Source organism: Mus pahari, chromosome 19, assembly GCF_900095145.1.
Source record: "Mus pahari chromosome 19, PAHARI_EIJ_v1.1, whole genome shotgun sequence".
In the NCBI taxonomy this organism is placed as follows: Eukaryota; Metazoa; Chordata; class Mammalia; order Rodentia; family Muridae; genus Mus; species Mus pahari.
In genome coordinates, this window is record NC_034608.1 from 1682379 (window position 1) to 1698244 (window position 15866).

Genomic DNA, 15866 nt, shown 5'->3' on the forward strand with positions numbered 1-15866 from the left:
GAGAGAGAGAGAGAGAGAGAGAGAGAGAGAGAGAGAGAGAGTATTCACAGGCGCCCTGGCATGAATGTGGAGGTCAAGGACAACCTTCAGGAATCCGTGCTTTCTTTCCATGATGTGGATCCTGGCTATCAGACTTGTGGGCAGGTGCTTTTACCCACTGGGCCATTTCAATGTCCCATCCCACTTCAATCGGTTGTTCCTTCAGTCTGTATTAACAAAACATTCTGTGCTGTAGGCATTGTCCTAACCCACCAAATAGATAACTCATGAAAAACAAAAAAAGACTGACTGACCCAAGCATGGAGCTTATTTGTTTGGACGTAATTATGATATCCTGCTAATTATACTTGCAGGATTGAAGAGGGGGGTGATCTTAATTACAGGGGTTTCCCCAGGGGAGTGCCCCATGAATCAGAGCTTGTCTTCTAAGTCCCAACTTCTCAGCGTCGTCTCTTTCTGACCTGTTCACGGGCAGGACAAGAAAACTTCACAGAGTTCTTGTAGGTACAATTTTCCAAACAATAAGGAATATTGGGAAAGAGAAAAGGTCTTCTTGACAAGCAGGGCTGGCAATGAAGTTTTGTTGCCATGGCAACCAGCCATCGCTGCCGGGAGCAGCGATGGGGCGCGTGTGCATTCACCTCTTTCCTTCCTGGTTCGCTCAGTGATTTTTGCCCTCCTTCAAGCTGAGAAAGAAAGAGAACAGAGCGCCGGACTCCAGGGTGATGGGCGGAGGCCTTAGCGAATGGAAGCCGGTCCTGTCCAAGGCCAACCAATAATATTCGAAGTTTGTATCTGACAGGGCCCTCCCTCTTTCCACTTGGACCTGAATAACCTGACCCAAACAGAGTTTCTGTTGGAGCGACGGCTCTTTGAGCCAATGAAAGCATTGACTTAGGGCAGTGCCGATGAAGAGGCGGGACAGATTTTTATGGCAACGCCTGAATGACAGCGACCCGAGCCATTGGCTGTAGTTCGCTGGATTTATTGACGGAGTGGGCGTGGTGGGGTTTTGTCAGGGCACCGACTGGGGCCAGAAGAGGCGGGAAAAAGAGAGCAATGAGAGTCAGCCAATAAGAACAGCGCGAATTTCCTAGCAACGGAAGAGTGACGGCGGGTTGGGCCAATAAAAGGTTGAGCTGTTTGTCATCCCGGCCGAGGGGAGGCGCGGCGTTTGTGTCGGACGAGAGCCGGAGGAGGCGGTGGGTGGAGGTGGCGGCTGCAACGCGGGTGCCTGAGAAGGAGGCGGAGGAGGAGGAGAAGCGGGTGAGGGGCGGCGCGGGGCCCGTCCTCTGAGCCCCCTCTTGGCCCCCGCCCCGCGCCGCCCGGCCTCCCAGTCACCCCCTGAAACGGCTGTCCCCGGGCCCTTCCTCGAACCTTGCGGTCCTAGTCTCCAACCTCGCGGATCTACGCGCTCCTCACTCGTACCCTTCCCTTCCCCCTTGGAGCCCACGCAGACTCCTCTCTCACTCTCAGGTCTTTCCCTGCACCTTAGGGGTCGCTCCCTGCCCCACCAGGGCCCATCCCCGCCACCTTTTCCTGCACCGTAACCTACCCTGTCACACTCAGGGCACTTCCTGACTCCTGTCTCGCTATCCTGGCCTCTGAGGCCCTTCCTCTGACTCTCTGCTTCCCCAGCCCCCTTCTTCAACCTTCCCTGGCTTTAGTTAGCTACTTAGCGCCCTCAATTACCTCCTCGAACCCCTAGAATCTTAAAGGTTTCCATCACTTCTAATCCCCCAGGACTTCCCTCAAACCCTGCTTGGAACCGCTAAACCCTTCCTTCCCTTGGACCCCAGGCATATCTACCCTTTGGATTTCGTGGGCTCCTCCCTTGCAACCTCAGGTGCCTTATCCCCCCACCCCCGCCAAACCCCCAGTCCCGCCAGTCCTTCCTGACTTCCCTCCATCTTTCTCTCCCTTCACATCATACTCCCTATTCCTGGCTTTGTCTTTTCCCAGCTTCCAGGCTTTTTTCTAAGCACCCTCTTCATTTAACCCAGAGCTGTTTTTTTCCAGATCTTTCTCCCGGAGTGGCAGTACTCTGCCTCCTTGCTCTCTCCCAAAGCGCAGAATTGTCAGACACACCACAGTGAGGGTACTGGGTAACCTGTCCCTCCATTTTATTTGATTTTCTGAATCTATTTTTTTTCCCCTCTTTGCCTCCGACCCTTTTGTTTTGACTTGTTCCTTCTCTCCGTTCCGTTTCTTCCTTCTTCCTGTTTTTGTCCTCTTGAGGGCCTCCCTTTTGCTGGAATCCTCCGAGAGGCATTAGGTACTGGATCCTTCTTCCCCTAATGGCTGCCTGGGTTCCACCCACAACCTTTTGACCACTCCCCAGAGGAGGGTGACCTTGGAGGGAGGTGCTGAGGTCAAGAGAATATCAGCCTAGCAGGGGGTCAGCAAAGGCTGGCAAGAAGCTCAAAACAAGGAGTTGGGTTTCCCATTTCCCTCGATGAGAGTGGGCCATCCCAACTCCCCCCTGCCACGCTAAGCCTTTGGAGTTACCTCAGAAGGCCAATTAATCTTCCTTACCTCTGGGTACACAGGGACCTGTCTCCTACATGTGCACTTGGCAAAGTGGTCTTTGTGTGTGGTGACATCCATGAAAGTGTACATGTCCTGGGAAGGTAGTGTGTGTGATTGGGGGACATGCATCTGTTTTGCAAGAGGGGAGGGAAATACTGTACAGGAGACTGTATTTTTCTTAGGGTTTCCTCACTCGAAAGTACCTATTGGGTGTCATTCTCACATAGAGCCCCGTGTCTCACATAGAGCCCCGTGAAGTCAGTATTGATTTCCCCCCCCGTGCTCTCCTACAGATAAGCAGGCTCTGGGGCCCACAGACACCCCATGCAGCGTCTGAGCTGCACATCCATGCTCTGTGCCAGAGCAGCATGGTTTTTAGAGCACCATGGGGCCTGAGCGAGTGACAGCCCGAGAACTGTGCGAGAATGATGACTTGGCCACCAGCCTTGTTCTTGACCCCTACCTCGGCTTCCGCACCCATAAGATGAATGTCAGGTGAGGGGGAGTTTGGGGGGAATGGGTTCTGGGTCCTGGACCCTTTCTCTTACGCTTTTACGACTCTCAGCCTGGTCTCCCTGAAGCTTCGGGTGGGGGCCAGAGGCCTGGAAATCCCTGGAACCCAGGCATACCCTTTCTCCTAGTCCTGTGCCCACCTTGCGACGACAACACCACCTTCGCTCAGCACTGGAAGCTTTCCTACGGCAGCGGGACCTGGAGGCTGCATTCCGGGCCCTGACACTAGGAGGCTGGAAGGCCCACTACTTCCAGAGCCGTGCCCCTCGACAGGAGGCTGCTCTCAAGACCCACGTGAGGGAGCCCATGCCCCAGCCTGCCCTGCACTGTGCTCTCTCCATTTAGCTGGCAGAATCTAGAGCTCTCAGGAGAGTAGCCCCCAGGCCCAAGACTGCCTTGCTGCTGGGGACAGCCTGCAAGGAAGGCTTATAGCCTAGAAGAAGAGAAGTGGGGGCGGGTGAGCTGAGATGAAGTCCACCCTCCTCTTCCTTTGACAGATGAGGACACCTAGACCCAGAGATGACCCAGGCCACACAGTCAGTGACAAAGTAGACCTGGTCCAAGAGAAAGAGGCCCCTGTGGTTGACCCTGCTCATCTTCCTGCCCTCCCCCACTCTTCTCTCAGATTTTCTGCTACCTCCGCGCCTTCCTGCCCGAGAGTGGCTTCACCATTCTGCCCTGCACCCGCTACTCCATGGAGACCAATGGGGCCAAGATTGTGTCTACCCGTGCTTGGTAAGGGGGCTGCTGGGAGCAGAGACCCAGTCCCTCTGGATGAGGTAGGACCCAGGGGAAGTGGGGTTAGTGGCACAGGGCGACCTAGTGGATTTGAGAGAGAATGAATGGAAGATACATTGGCTGGCCCTGCGTCTCAGAGCTCCTGTTCCCAGGGTGCTTCCCCAGCAAAGACTGGGAGGCATCGCTCAGAGCCCTATAGCCTAGCCTCTTGGCAGGAAGAAGAATGAGAAGCTGGAGCTGCTGGTGGGCTGCATTGCAGAGCTGCGTGAAGAGGATGAGTACCTTCTCAGGGCCGGGGAGAACGACTTCAGCATCATGTACTCCACCCGGAAAAGGAGTGCCCAGCTGTGGCTTGGCCCAGCTGCCTTCATCAACCATGGTGAGGGCAAGGTTGGAGAGGGGATGGATGCTGGGGGGTGGCGTGGGGGGCGGGCAGACGAGTGCATGAGACAAGGGAGAGGGGCTATCCTCACTCACTCACTCTTTCTCTTTTCTCTGTTGTCCACCCAATGACGGCAGACTGCAAACCCAACTGCAAGGTGAGACCTTCAGAGTGTAAAAAAGGCAGGCATGTGGGAATTGAAATGGAGGGAGGGCTGGTTTTGGACTCTCCCACCTGACAAGGCGATTTCCTGTCCTTTGCAGTCCCTCATAGTTGATAGCAGCACCTAGGGTGGGCAGCATGGGAAGGCATGTGCCCTCAAGGACATCAGACAGGGAAGAAGGGGCATCAATTGTGGCAGAGCCTGGGTTGCTGACTAAAATGGGGGCAAAGGTGTTATGGGGAGACAGATTAGCAGGTGGCTAATCTCACCGGGCAGCTTTGAAGGCAGGGGCAGGGGAGAAGCCAAGAAATTCTGGGAGGCCAAGGACCTCTGCTAAGAAATGGTGGGTGGAAGGACAAAGTAAGGGACAGGGAGGTGACTGGGCTGAACGTGCTGCAGAGGGCTTTGGAGGTCCGGTGGGTGTAATATTGTCATGGAGACCAAAGCAGGAAAATTCTCAGTTCTAGGTTAATCTTGGTAACTTGGGTGAAACTTTATTTTAAAAGGGCTAGGGATGCAGCTCAGGGTGGGGTGCTTGCTTAGTGCGTGTAAGACCCTGCGTTGGTGCCACAGGAACAAAATGGGTAGTAGTTTAGTGGTAGTGCTCTTGCCTAGTCTATTGAGTGACCTGAGATCAACCCACAGGACCAAGAAGAACAATAACAGAGCTTTAGTTGAGTACCCTGCCTTGTACCTGTGAAATAGGTGTTTGGGAGACAGAGGCAGGAGAATTGCTACAAGTTGGAGGCCAGCTTGGTCACCCAAGACTATATAGTAACAAGGTCCTGTCTTCAAAAAACTAAGAAGGGGGCTAGAAAGATGGCTCAGCGGTTAAGAGCACTCACTGGGGCTGGTGAGATGGCTCAGTGGGTAAGAGCACCAGACTGCTCTTCCGAAGGTCCTGAGTTCAAATCCCGGCAACAACATGGTAGCTCACGACCATCTGTAACAAGATCTGACTCCCTCTTCTGGAGTGTCTGAAGATAGCTACAGTGTACTTACATATAATGAATAAAGCTTTAAAAAAAAAAAGAGCACTCACTGGATGCTCTTCCAGAGGACCTGGGTTCATTCCCAGCACCCATGTGGGCGTTCACACCTGTGTGTAGGTCTAGGTCAAGGGCTTCTTATATCCTCACACAAACATACATGCAGGCAAAACACCAGTGACCATAAAATAAAAATGTGTGTGTGTGTGTGTAACCAAGAAATATTATAATATTAAGAATAATGATGATGATGATGGAAGTTAAGGGGAATCAGGACACAGACCTCTGGCTCTCTGTGGGAGCACCCATGGCATGAGTAAGGGCCAAAGCTCAGCTTCCTTAGAACTGGAAAGAGTTATGGCCTTATGGCCAGGTCTTAGGTTTCTCCTGTTGATGCCCACTAAGACTGTTGTTGAGGTCAGGTGGTGGATCCCTGAGAAGGTACAAGACTTGTTCCATGTGACAGAGGCTCTTGGGATGAATGACACACAGCCCCCACTAGGCCCTCTGCCTTGCATGCAGACACCGAGTGGGACAGAAAGGAGAGGGCACCAGGCACAGTCATCAGCTTGCTTACTGGACACAGTGGTCTGGAATCAGCACCAGAGGCAGGAGAGGGCAAGCTTTCACACCCTGTGACTGGGTCTGTGATGAGGCACCCCATAACCAAAGATGGCGGCAATCTGACGACTAAGCCGACTCTCCTAGCAGTATCATCGGAGGTTTAGTTTCTAGATGGCTGTGGCAGCAGTGTGTAGGAGGCTCAGTGGCCAGGGAAGTAGCTACAGAGGCAGAGCTGCAAAGAGCAGTGACTCTTGAGGGACTCTGCTGGGAGCACAGGGTAGGTCTGAGGGGCAGAGCTTGGTACTTGTCCACAAGTCCGAGGAAGAGTGCAAGGAGTGGCACTGTATCCCACCTGGAGGTCAGGTTAGCTCACTGGCTGACAGGGAGGGGTAGACACAGAAGGCAGGCTCTTAAGGGGCTCTGTGGAGAACAGGCTCCAGCCAGGGTAGCTAACAATAAATGGTGGGGTAACTCATTACAGAACCCTTGGACCTGGGTGCCTGGCTAGGGTGTGTAGCTGGACAACTCCTGCCCTGCGCTCCAGGCTAGGGTGCTGAGGGGGCATGGCCTCAGTTTGTGCCCTCAGATGGGAATACTGCCTGTGTGAAGGTGCTACGCGACATGGAGCCAGGGGATGAAGTGACTTGCTTCTATGGCGAGGGCTTCTTCGGGGAGAAGAATGAGCACTGCGAATGCTATACCTGTGAGAGGTAGGCACGGACCGCGTGGGCAGGGTGTGCCAACCTGCCCTGGGAGGTCAAGGGTTGCTGGGCTGCGGTGCATCCTCAGGATTCACCCTAAAATGTGTCCAGCCGAGCATCTGCCTTTGCCCTTTTCCATTCCTGCAGGAAAGGCGAGGGAGCTTTCCGACTTCAGCCCAGGGAGCCTGAGCTGCGGCCCAAGCCCTTGGACAAGTACGAGCTCCGAGAGACGAGGCGGCGGCGTCTGCAGCAGGGCTTGGTCAGCAGCCCGCAGAGGCTGAGGAGCCTGTGGGCCTGCTCCCACCTGCCCCCACTGCGCCCCGACCCGTTCTGCGGTGAGCACGCCTGTTCTCTGGGTCACTTCTTCTGACCTGTCTGTCCAGAGGAAGAGCTGCACAGGTCCTGTTGACAGGCTTTCACGTTTTCTGTCTCCTCTGACCTCCACAGCTGCCTGCCAGCCCTCATGCCTGCTGCCTGCCAGCCCCCACGTGGACTACTTGCCCCTCTGGCTCCAGTGGGTGCCTCAGCCCCAGCTCAAAGTACATCCCAGGAAGCGGCGCCGCCGCCGCCGCCGCCGCCGTCGACCCAGGATCCGCCAGGCTTCATTACCCCCTGTCCTCCGCACTGCCTGCGTCCCCCTGCACCGATGGGGAGGCTGTGGTCCCCACTGCCAGCTACGGGCTGAGGCCATGGTGACCCTACAACTGCTCCCCAAGACTCGCTGGATCCCACAACAGGACTGGTACTGGGCCCGGCGCTATGGGCTACCTTCTGTGGTGCGTGTGGAACTTAGCCGCCTAGCCCTGCCAGCCCTGGCGGCTGCCCCTGCCCCTGCCCCTGCTGGGAACCCAGTCCCCGCTCCTGACTTCATCCCTAAGCAGGCCCTTGCCTTTACCCCTTTCTGCCCGCCTAAGCGCCTCCGGCTAGTGGTCAGTCATGGCTCTATTGATCTGGACATCAATAGCGGTGAGCCATGACGCGCTGCTTGCAGGGATGGAGTGCAGTCTCTCTCTTGGAGCCCTCCAGAAGGGAAGGAGGGAGCTGACCCAGGTCTGATCTTGGGAGTGTGTTGTTTAGGACATCCCTAGAGAGCTGATCCTTGTTCTATGATTGCTGACCCCTGAGCCAGCTCCGACCCAGCAGGGAGCCCTGGCCATTTGATGTCCCATCCCTGCCCCCACCTCAGGACTGTAGGAATCCTCCTCCTCCTCCCTCAGCCTCTTCCTCCCAGGGAGCAAAGCCATAAGGGTGTGGGGGGCCACTCCATGGCAACTCTCCAGAAGGCCAGGCCTCAGGGGGTGGAATTAACTTGGGGGTTTGCCTTCCCCTGAGCTGCTCCCACAGTGGGGAGTGAGTTGGCTCTCAGCTCTACAGTTGATGGAGGTAGGGGTGGTCAGATGAGGTGGGTGGTACCCAGGGGCACACCCTTGGCTCTGCCCCGTGGGTCTCAGGGAGGCCAGGTGTGACCTCATCTTTTTCACGGTGCTATCCCTGGTGCTACTGGGGTGTAGGGGAGGCTTCCTGTCCTCCCCACACCGGAATGGGGGATGGTGGGGGTTGGAAGAACTTGAACTTTTTATTAAAATATTGTTAAGTCCTTAGGAGTTTTTAATGTTTTTATGGGATGTCAAGTTGGAGGGTGAGATCTCAGCTTGGCTGGGAAGATGAGGTGGCATGCCTGGGAGACTGACAACTACCCTGATATGCCTTAAGAAGGGAGAGCAGTGGGTTCTAGGGACTGCTGGACTAAGATAAAGCCCTGTAACTGCACAGTGCTTATAGGACATGACCAAAGGCATTCTCTGCTGTGCGGAACTGAGGCGATAACTGGTGACCGGGAAGCAGAGTGACTTGCCTGAGGCCATACAGGGACTTGCCACTTCTCAACCAGATCTAGAGCAGGGCCTGGTGTGGTGGCAACCCCTTTAATCCCAACACTTAAGAGGCAGAAGCAAACAGATCTGTGTGAGTTCAAGGCTAGCCTGATCTACACAGGGAGTTCCAGGCCAGCCAAGGCTATATAGTGGAACTGTCAAAAGCGGAAACAAACAAAGCTGCACTTGGGGGTGGGCTTATGCAGGAGCAGTTTGAAAGGAAGGAAGCCTGCTAAGGGGTGGAGGGAACCTCTTGGAACCCAGTTGTCCTCAAGCCTCCCTATTGTGCGGCAGACAGACAGCAGTAAGACAAGCTGGGGACAGAGTTCAGTGGTAGAGGGCTTACTTATCAGGGGCCAAGCCCTAATTGTGATCCTTCATACCAGAAAAGGAAAAAAAGCCAAGAAAGAAAAGAACCAGCATGGAATCTGGTGCTGCCTCCCTCAGTGGGACTTTCTCCCTACCCTCTTTCTCCCCCTTAGAGGACCTTGGAGGTTGATCTGATGGCTCCAGGAGCCATAGGATCCTATGAAGAGAGCCAGGGTCTAGAAGTGAAGTGGGGTCTTGAAGATCTACAGGACAAAGCATGGAGACAGCAGAGCCTCTCTGCCCAGGAAGCACAGGAAACCCACCAGTAGTCCCGGAAGAAACGGGTTTCTGAGGAACTACGGAGCTAGAGGGAAGAGGAAAACAGCCGTTGGTCTCAAATCCGCTAAGCAGCAGAGGCTAAGAGACAGGGTGTGGCCCTGGGATCATGGCAAATTGACCCAAATGGATGTAGGTGGAGAAAGCTGGGGGGCCTAAGAGCTGTTGAAAGTTTGTGGTGGAGGCAAGTAGTCCAAGTGGGGCTGGCAGGCAAGGTGTGATCTGGCTCCTTGTGTAGGTCAAGTGTGAGCAAAGTTGGCCAAGATTATAAGAATGACCTGGAATGGACAGGCAGTGGCGGCACACACATTTAATCCAGGCATTTGGGAGACAGGTAGGTGGCTCTCTGTGAGTTTGAAGCCAGCCTTCTCTACGTGGAAAGCTTGATGCCAGTCTGGCCTTAAAACATGTTGGAAAGAGACAGGAAGTAGTCAAGTAACCATGACAAGAGGGAAGCTGGGCAGTGGTGGTGCATGCCTTTAATCTCAGCACTTGGGAGGCAGAGGCAGGCAGATTTCTGAGTTCAAGGCCAGCCTGGTCTACAAAGTGAGTTCCAGGACAGCCAGGGCTACACACAGAAACCCTGTCTCGAAAAAAAACAAAAAAACACACACACAAAAAAAACAATCACAAGAGGGATTATAGACCTGAGGAGGAGAAGAGTAGAGGAAGGAATGGGCCTCGGGAGAACACGTACTTTGTGTACTTAGACCCAGGACTCTGGGCAGGACAGAAAGAAGACGACGGGTGCCCAGCTGATCGTCCTGTGTTCCAGACACCTAACTGGGTGATGTTCTTATGTCTCCAGGCAGCATTTAGCCTCTCCCCCTGACGGTGACCTCTCATCAGCTGCTGCTCTATCAGCAGCATCACCTGTCAGGATGGTGAGTGACCAGGATCTCCCTGAAGCCTTGTCATTACCCTATACTTCCACTCTGCCCCTCCCTCTCAGGTTGTGGTCAGACAGCTCTGAGACCAAGGTCTAGATGTAGTCATCCTAGGCCATCTGGGGTGTGCCTTGATGGGTGGTGAGCAGCCCATGGTGGTAGACAGGTCATCAAGGGTGGGACCAGCCGGTCCTAGCAGCTCAGCCTGCCCTCCTACCCTGCTTCTGATAAGAGTCTTAGCCATCTTGGTTTACAGCTGGAGAAACAGATTGGTCACTCAGGGAAATGACCTGCATCATCAATCAAAGAATCAGGGAAATGACTTGCATCATCAATCAAGCTATCTTTGGACCTGAGGCCTTTTAAGACAGAGTCTGAGGATTACTTCAGGTCTGGCTGGGAGGCTGATAGCTTTGGGTAACGGCGGATGCCAGCACAGCCAGCTAGAGGCCTCTGGCTCGTTAGGATTACTAGTACCGGGCTTGGTGGCTATAATCCCAACACTTGGAAGATAGACAGAGTCGGGAGGATTAACAGTTCGATGCTATCGTGGCTACAAGAGACTATCTCAGAACAATAAACAAACAGGCTCAGTGGTTAAGAGTGTTTGGTGTTCTTCCAAAGAATCTGGCATTAGGCTAATCACAGTTCTAGTAACTCCAGCCCTAGGGCATCTGATGTCCTCTTCTGGCTACCTCCCACCAGTGCCCGCCTACCCACTCACACATTTTTTAAAAGGGGTCTGGAGCCAGACAGTGGTGGTGCGTACTTGGGAGGCAGAGGCAGGTGGATTTCTGAATTCGAGGCCAGCCTGGTCTACAGAGTGAGTTCCAGGACAGCCAGGGCTACACAGAGAAACACTGTTTTGAAAAACCAAAAAAATAAATAAGGGGGGGGGGTCTGGGAGTTATCAGGACAGTGTGGTGGTGGTGGTACATACTTCTAATTCCAATATGAAGGAGGCAGACATGGGTGGATCTCTTTGGTTCAAAGGCTACACAGACTGGTCCATAAAATGGTGTCACTCATGTTTGGGAGTATCTGGAAGCAGAATGACTGGCTTTTGGTTGGAAAAGTTGGGAAGAAAGAATAACTCAGACAGATGTATGAGTGTGCTAGAGAGGTCAGTGGAAGAAACATCATGTATGGACAAAGGAACAGATAGCTCCACATGAGCACAGGGTAGGCCTGCATTAGAAATCAAAGGGGGCAGGATGCTGGAGAGATGGCTCAGTTAGAGCATTTACTGCTGTAAGTTCTAAGAGATCTAAGGCTCTCTTCTGGCCTCCATGGGCACCAGGTGTTCAAAGTATGTGTGTGTGTGTGTACATGAGTATTTTACTCATATATATTCTTTAAATTAATATAATCAGATGTGCCGGGTTTCAGGGTTGCTGATGGTTGGGCAAGTCTTCGTGGCCTTGTTGGGACAAGAGGGCTCTTATTGTGGGGATAACATGTTTTTAGAGGGACATGGGACCAGTGAAGGCACAGCATGATGAAAAGCTGATAAAGTGTCAAAGCAGGGTAGTAGGGGAATAATGGAACAACACTGGGTCATGGGATGAAGATTCCTCAGGACCAGAGACTGGATGGGTCGGGGTGTAATAGCCCACATGGCCCAGACAGAATGGGAGGAAGCTGAGGTGTGGACATTTGAAGACTGGTAGCAGGCAAGTGTGGCAATTGAGAGGTAGGACACAGTAGAGCCCTGTAGGACACAGTGGAGCCCTGCAGGACACAGTGGAGCCCTGTAGGACACAGTGGAGCCCTGTAGCTGGAGAAGGTTTTGTTATTGTTTTTAAGGAATGTTTTGGTGGCTTTTTTAGGAATGGTTTGGTTTTGCCAGCATTTCACTGTGTAATGTAGCCTTGGTTAGCTTTGAATTCACTATGGAGATTCCCATGTGTTTGCCTTTGGAGAGCTGTACTAAAGGCACGGACTACCTTCAATGTTGAGATCTTGATTTCATGATCAGAAGCAAAACACAGAGCCTTCTCAGCTTGGTTCTATCTACCTACCTGTCTGGGAATTATGACTGCCTTAACTCACAGAGCTGCAATCCTTCTTGCCCCCATGATCCAAAGCAGCAGTATTCAGAGGCTCATCCAGTAAGCAGTCACCATGTATGCATGGATCCCCAACATGCATGCAAAAAGCCTGGTGCAGTGACCCATGGCTGGCTGTAACGCCAGTGCTGGGGAGTCAGAAACGGGAGGACCCAGCCATGTAGTCCATCAGTTAAATTCCCGGATTATCATGAGATACCCTGTCTCAAACACAGGAAACAAAACAAGAAAAGAAACAAATATTAGCAGCACACTAACTTTATTTGAGGCACAAAGACAATGTGGCGGGAGGAGGCGACCAAGACTGGGGCTTGATGAAAGGACAGCAGTCACTAGGGGTTGATGCCGCCAGGGGAGCAGCGCTCAAGTGCAAGGTCAGATTTTGCCCGGGAAAGTTCCCTGCTTGATCTGCTCATTCCAGCGCTGCACCTGCAGTGGCAGAGGGACCCAGGCGGCTGCTCAGCCTGAGTCCGAAGCCCACTACCCTTTCCACCAACCCCTCTCCGCCCTCTCACCCAGCTGATGGGACACAGTGAGTGGAATACACGGAAATAGTACTCGCAGGGTTGTGTGCTCTTTCCGCGCCGATTCATGGTCTTCACACACCGGTGGTAGTCTGCAGAGTGCCTCGGGGTGGGGGTTGGGGGGTGGGGGTCGCGAGACAAGCCAAACCCAGTCAAGAACAGGCCACGCTCCTCCCCTCCACACCTAGGTCCCACCCTACCTAGCAAGCCCAGCCCTTCCAGGACAGTCTCGCCCTTTCTAACCAATCGGGTTCCTCTTTCCCATTCCAGCCCCCAGACTCCCTCCTTGACTGAGCTCCACCACCTTCAGGTTGTCACCTTTCCCCTCCAGGGCTCAGTTCCAGCTAGCTCCAGATCAGGTGCCTCCCTTCACCTCAAGTCCCGCTCCCTTTTTCTTGAACTCGCCCCCTCAGTCCTGGTCTTGCCCTTTACAGACAAGGCTCCATCCCTTCTAGCTCAATACATTTCACCCCAACGGGGCAAACTTAATCCCTTCAGACCCGCTGCCTCCCTTCATTCCAGGCCCCGCCCCTCCATGGTTCAGCCCCACCCACTTTGGTACAGGCCCCACCCCTCGAGGCCGAGGCCCAGCCTCCCATTCCAACGGTCTCCGACGGTCTCCAGGTGGGGGCCTCCCCTCTAATTTGGCTCAACCGGTCTCACCCAGAAAATTCTGGTAGCAGTTACGCGTCTGGTTCTGGTTAGGGAAGCGCGGATCAAAGGGCGGCGTTGTCCATTGGCCCGGAGGAGGCTTCTGGGCTTGAACACCCAGCATCCAAGTAGCAATTCCTGCAGGAAGGGGTTCAGGGCTCTGTGGGGCCTAGAGGGCGCCTCGTGCTTCCACCTTCCCCAGCTCCTGACCCACTCTAAACACCACCCACCGTGTCCTTACCAGACCGAAGTGGGCCGACGTAGCTGGAACACCAGGGCGGCGGAGCCCACCGGTGCCTTTAGCTTGAGAATGAGGACTGGTCCCAAGAGCACGGGAGAAAAAATACGACCCTCAGGCCGGATTGGCTGGCCCCCAGGGAGTCCCAGCCAATAGGAGCTGTCTGTAATGCGGGGGTGGGATCAGTGGAGGCCCCTCCCCTTGGTTCTTGTAGGCAATCCCCTTGCGAGACCCGCGCACAAGAGCGCGTACACTTACTAACACAGACAGGGCTTTGAGTCTCAGACTAGGACTTTTAATCCCTACAAAATTGAGCTTCTCCCTCTGCTCTGCCCCATCCTCACCAATAATATAAACTTATATCTAGCTCTGGTCTCTATGGGAGAAGGAGGATCCCATCCCCATCCCCCCTCCGCGACCACACTCGGTGTTCTCAGCACTCTGCGCCTTACAGTCGGGGTACACAGCACCCTGCTGGCCTGTGAGGGAAGGAGGAAAGGGGATATGTTTCCTGGCCCCTGACACCCACTCCTTTATGTCCGGGTCTTCCCGATCTCAGGGGTACCTGGCTTCATTGGACTTCTGGACAATTTGCTGGCAGATCGAGTCTCCTGCATTACGTTCTCTTAAATCCTTGGGTTGCTGTTTACTGCGGGAAGAGAAAGGCAGAGAATGTTTTAGGAGACTAGCAGAAAGAAAGGTACCCAAGAGTGTAGAAATATATATAATCTACAGCTGTTTACTTAGGTCTTAAAAAGCAGTCAGTATAGTTACCATACCTTTCTAGTTCCAAGACCTTTGATATCACCACCCCCCCAACACATTAGTAGTGACTCCCCATTCCTCCATCTCCAAGTTCTTATAAACCACTATCTACTATCTGTCTCCATGGATATCTGGACATTTCATAGACATATTTTATTTGGTTGGCTTGGGGTGGGGGAGTCTGTTCCTTTCCCTTGGTATATGAGTATTTTTATTTTTACTTTGTCCCCCCCCCCCAGGCAAGGTCTCACAATGGCCTGGAAATTGGCTGGCTTGGAACTGGTTCTGTAGAGCAGAATGGTCTCAGACTTAAGAGATCCACCCACTTCTGCTTCCCAAGTGCTGGCATTAAAGGGGGAGAGGTGTGGCATGCCATAGGCTTGTGGAGATCCGAGGACAACTGTGGCAGTTTGCTCACTCTTACGGGCCCCAAGAATGGAGCTCAGGCTATCAGTCTTGGGGGCAAGCATTTTCTTCCTCCGAGTCATCTCAAGGGCTCTTAATAGTTTGAGATAGGGTCACTTTATAGTCCAGGCTGGCCTTGACATTGATACATAGCCAAAGGTGACCCTGATCTCCTGACCCTCAGGCCTTCACCTCCCAAGTGCCAGGACTAAAGCTGTGAACTGTCACACCCAGTTCTATTTGGTGCCAGGATCAAATCCAGGGGCCTCTTGCCTGCCTACTAGGCAAGCAAGCTCTCCATCAAGGGAGCTATAACCCCGATCCCTTGGCCTCTTCTTCATTTTTCCTTGCTGAAAACCTCCTCTGCTCCCACAGTCCTCACAGGCTGGTAACTCCCCCCAAACCACTTCCCCCGAATCGTGCGCTCACAATCCTCCCCAGTCATCTCAGAACCACCCCGAGCCCCTCTTTCTCTGTCTTGCCCCGCTGCTGTCTGTGGTTCTGAGGGTCTCTGCACCACTAAACATGCCAGCAAGCCTCATCATCGCAGGTGGTTAACATTATCAACCTAACGTGATCAGGAATTATCCAGGAGACAAACTTCTGGGGTTAATGGAGGTGGGAAGGCCCACTCTCAATGTGGGTGGCACTTTCTGCAGTCTTGGTGCCAGAATGAATAAAATGAGAAACCAGGACTGAGGAGATGGCTCAGTGAGCAAACTGCCTGTAATGAAAACCGGAGGATATGACTTTGGGACTCTAGAACCCAGAGATGTTGGCCCAGTCCTGTAAGCCCAGCACAATTCCAGTCCAAAGCAGCAAGCTCTAAATTCAGTGAGAGACTGTCTCAAAGAGTAAAGGGGAATGTCACAGAAGATGACACCTAGAGTTGACTTCTGTCTTCCACATGTGCATGCACAGGCCAGCACACACTCATACAGTCACCACCAACACAGAGAGAAGTGCATGGATTGTCCCCTCCAACTGTGCACCAAAATGAACCATTTCCTCCCTTTGTCCCAAATGTTGTCACAGTGTGGAGAAAAGTGACTAATGAGTGACTCTTGAAGCATCATGAGCATGATCGATGAGGCATCCCGTCACCCTCAAAGTGCCAGAGGAATCCAAGGCTTCCCCACACTCTCTTGTCCAGGCTACCGTCATCTCCTGGTGGCACTGCCACACTCTGCCATCTCACACACACACACACACACACACACACACACACA

The 15866-nt window shown here is 53.4% G+C and overlaps 3 protein-coding genes across 9 annotated transcripts in view; 1 reads left to right on the forward strand and 2 right to left on the reverse strand.

Moving 5' to 3' along the window:
- The first annotated feature begins 1151 nt into the window (after nt 1-1151).
- Nucleotides 1152-8180, forward strand: Kmt5c (lysine methyltransferase 5C). 4 transcript variants are annotated; one of them, XM_021219022.2, is made up of 9 exons: nt 1152-1846; nt 2823-3024; nt 3171-3336; nt 3668-3777; nt 3996-4159; nt 4300-4319; nt 6452-6588; nt 6727-6914; nt 7027-8180. In XM_021219022.2, the coding sequence occupies exons 2-9, from the start codon at nt 2915-2917 to the stop codon at nt 7554-7556; spliced, it is 1425 nt and encodes a 474-aa protein (XP_021074681.1). In that variant the 5' UTR covers nt 1152-1846; nt 2823-2914; the 3' UTR covers nt 7557-8180. The 4 variants fall into 4 exon arrangements, with proteins under 4 accessions (XP_021074681.1, XP_021074680.1, XP_029388101.1 ...); XM_021219021.1 differs by having other exon boundaries at nt 1152-1266; XM_029532241.1 differs by having other exon boundaries at nt 1249-1266; nt 2020-3024.
- Nucleotides 8181-12296: 4116 nt separating this feature from the next.
- Nucleotides 12297-13612, reverse strand: LOC110336798 (cytochrome c oxidase subunit 6B2). Of its 4 annotated transcripts, none has more exons than XM_021219541.1 (4): nt 13471-13612; nt 13242-13367; nt 12617-12670; nt 12297-12483 (listed from the first exon to the last, which is right to left on the reverse strand). In XM_021219541.1, exons 2-4 carry the CDS (start codon nt 13351-13353, stop codon nt 12467-12469), a joined length of 183 nt encoding a protein of 60 aa, XP_021075200.1. In that variant the 5' UTR covers nt 13354-13367; nt 13471-13612; the 3' UTR covers nt 12297-12466. The 4 variants fall into 4 exon arrangements, with proteins under 4 accessions (XP_021075200.1, XP_021075199.1, XP_021075195.1 ...); XM_021219540.1 differs by having other exon boundaries at nt 12613-12670; XM_021219536.1 differs by having other exon boundaries at nt 12570-12670.
- Nucleotides 13613-14093: 481 nt separating this feature from the next.
- Fam71e2 (family with sequence similarity 71 member E2) overlaps nt 14094-15866 on the reverse strand; it is a 19027-nt gene continuing 17254 nt past the window's right edge. The window contains exon 10 of the mRNA XM_021218606.1: nt 14094-14116. Coding sequence (XP_021074265.1) covers nt 14094-14116 — 23 coding nt within the window. The remainder of the gene's footprint in view (nt 14117-15866) is intronic.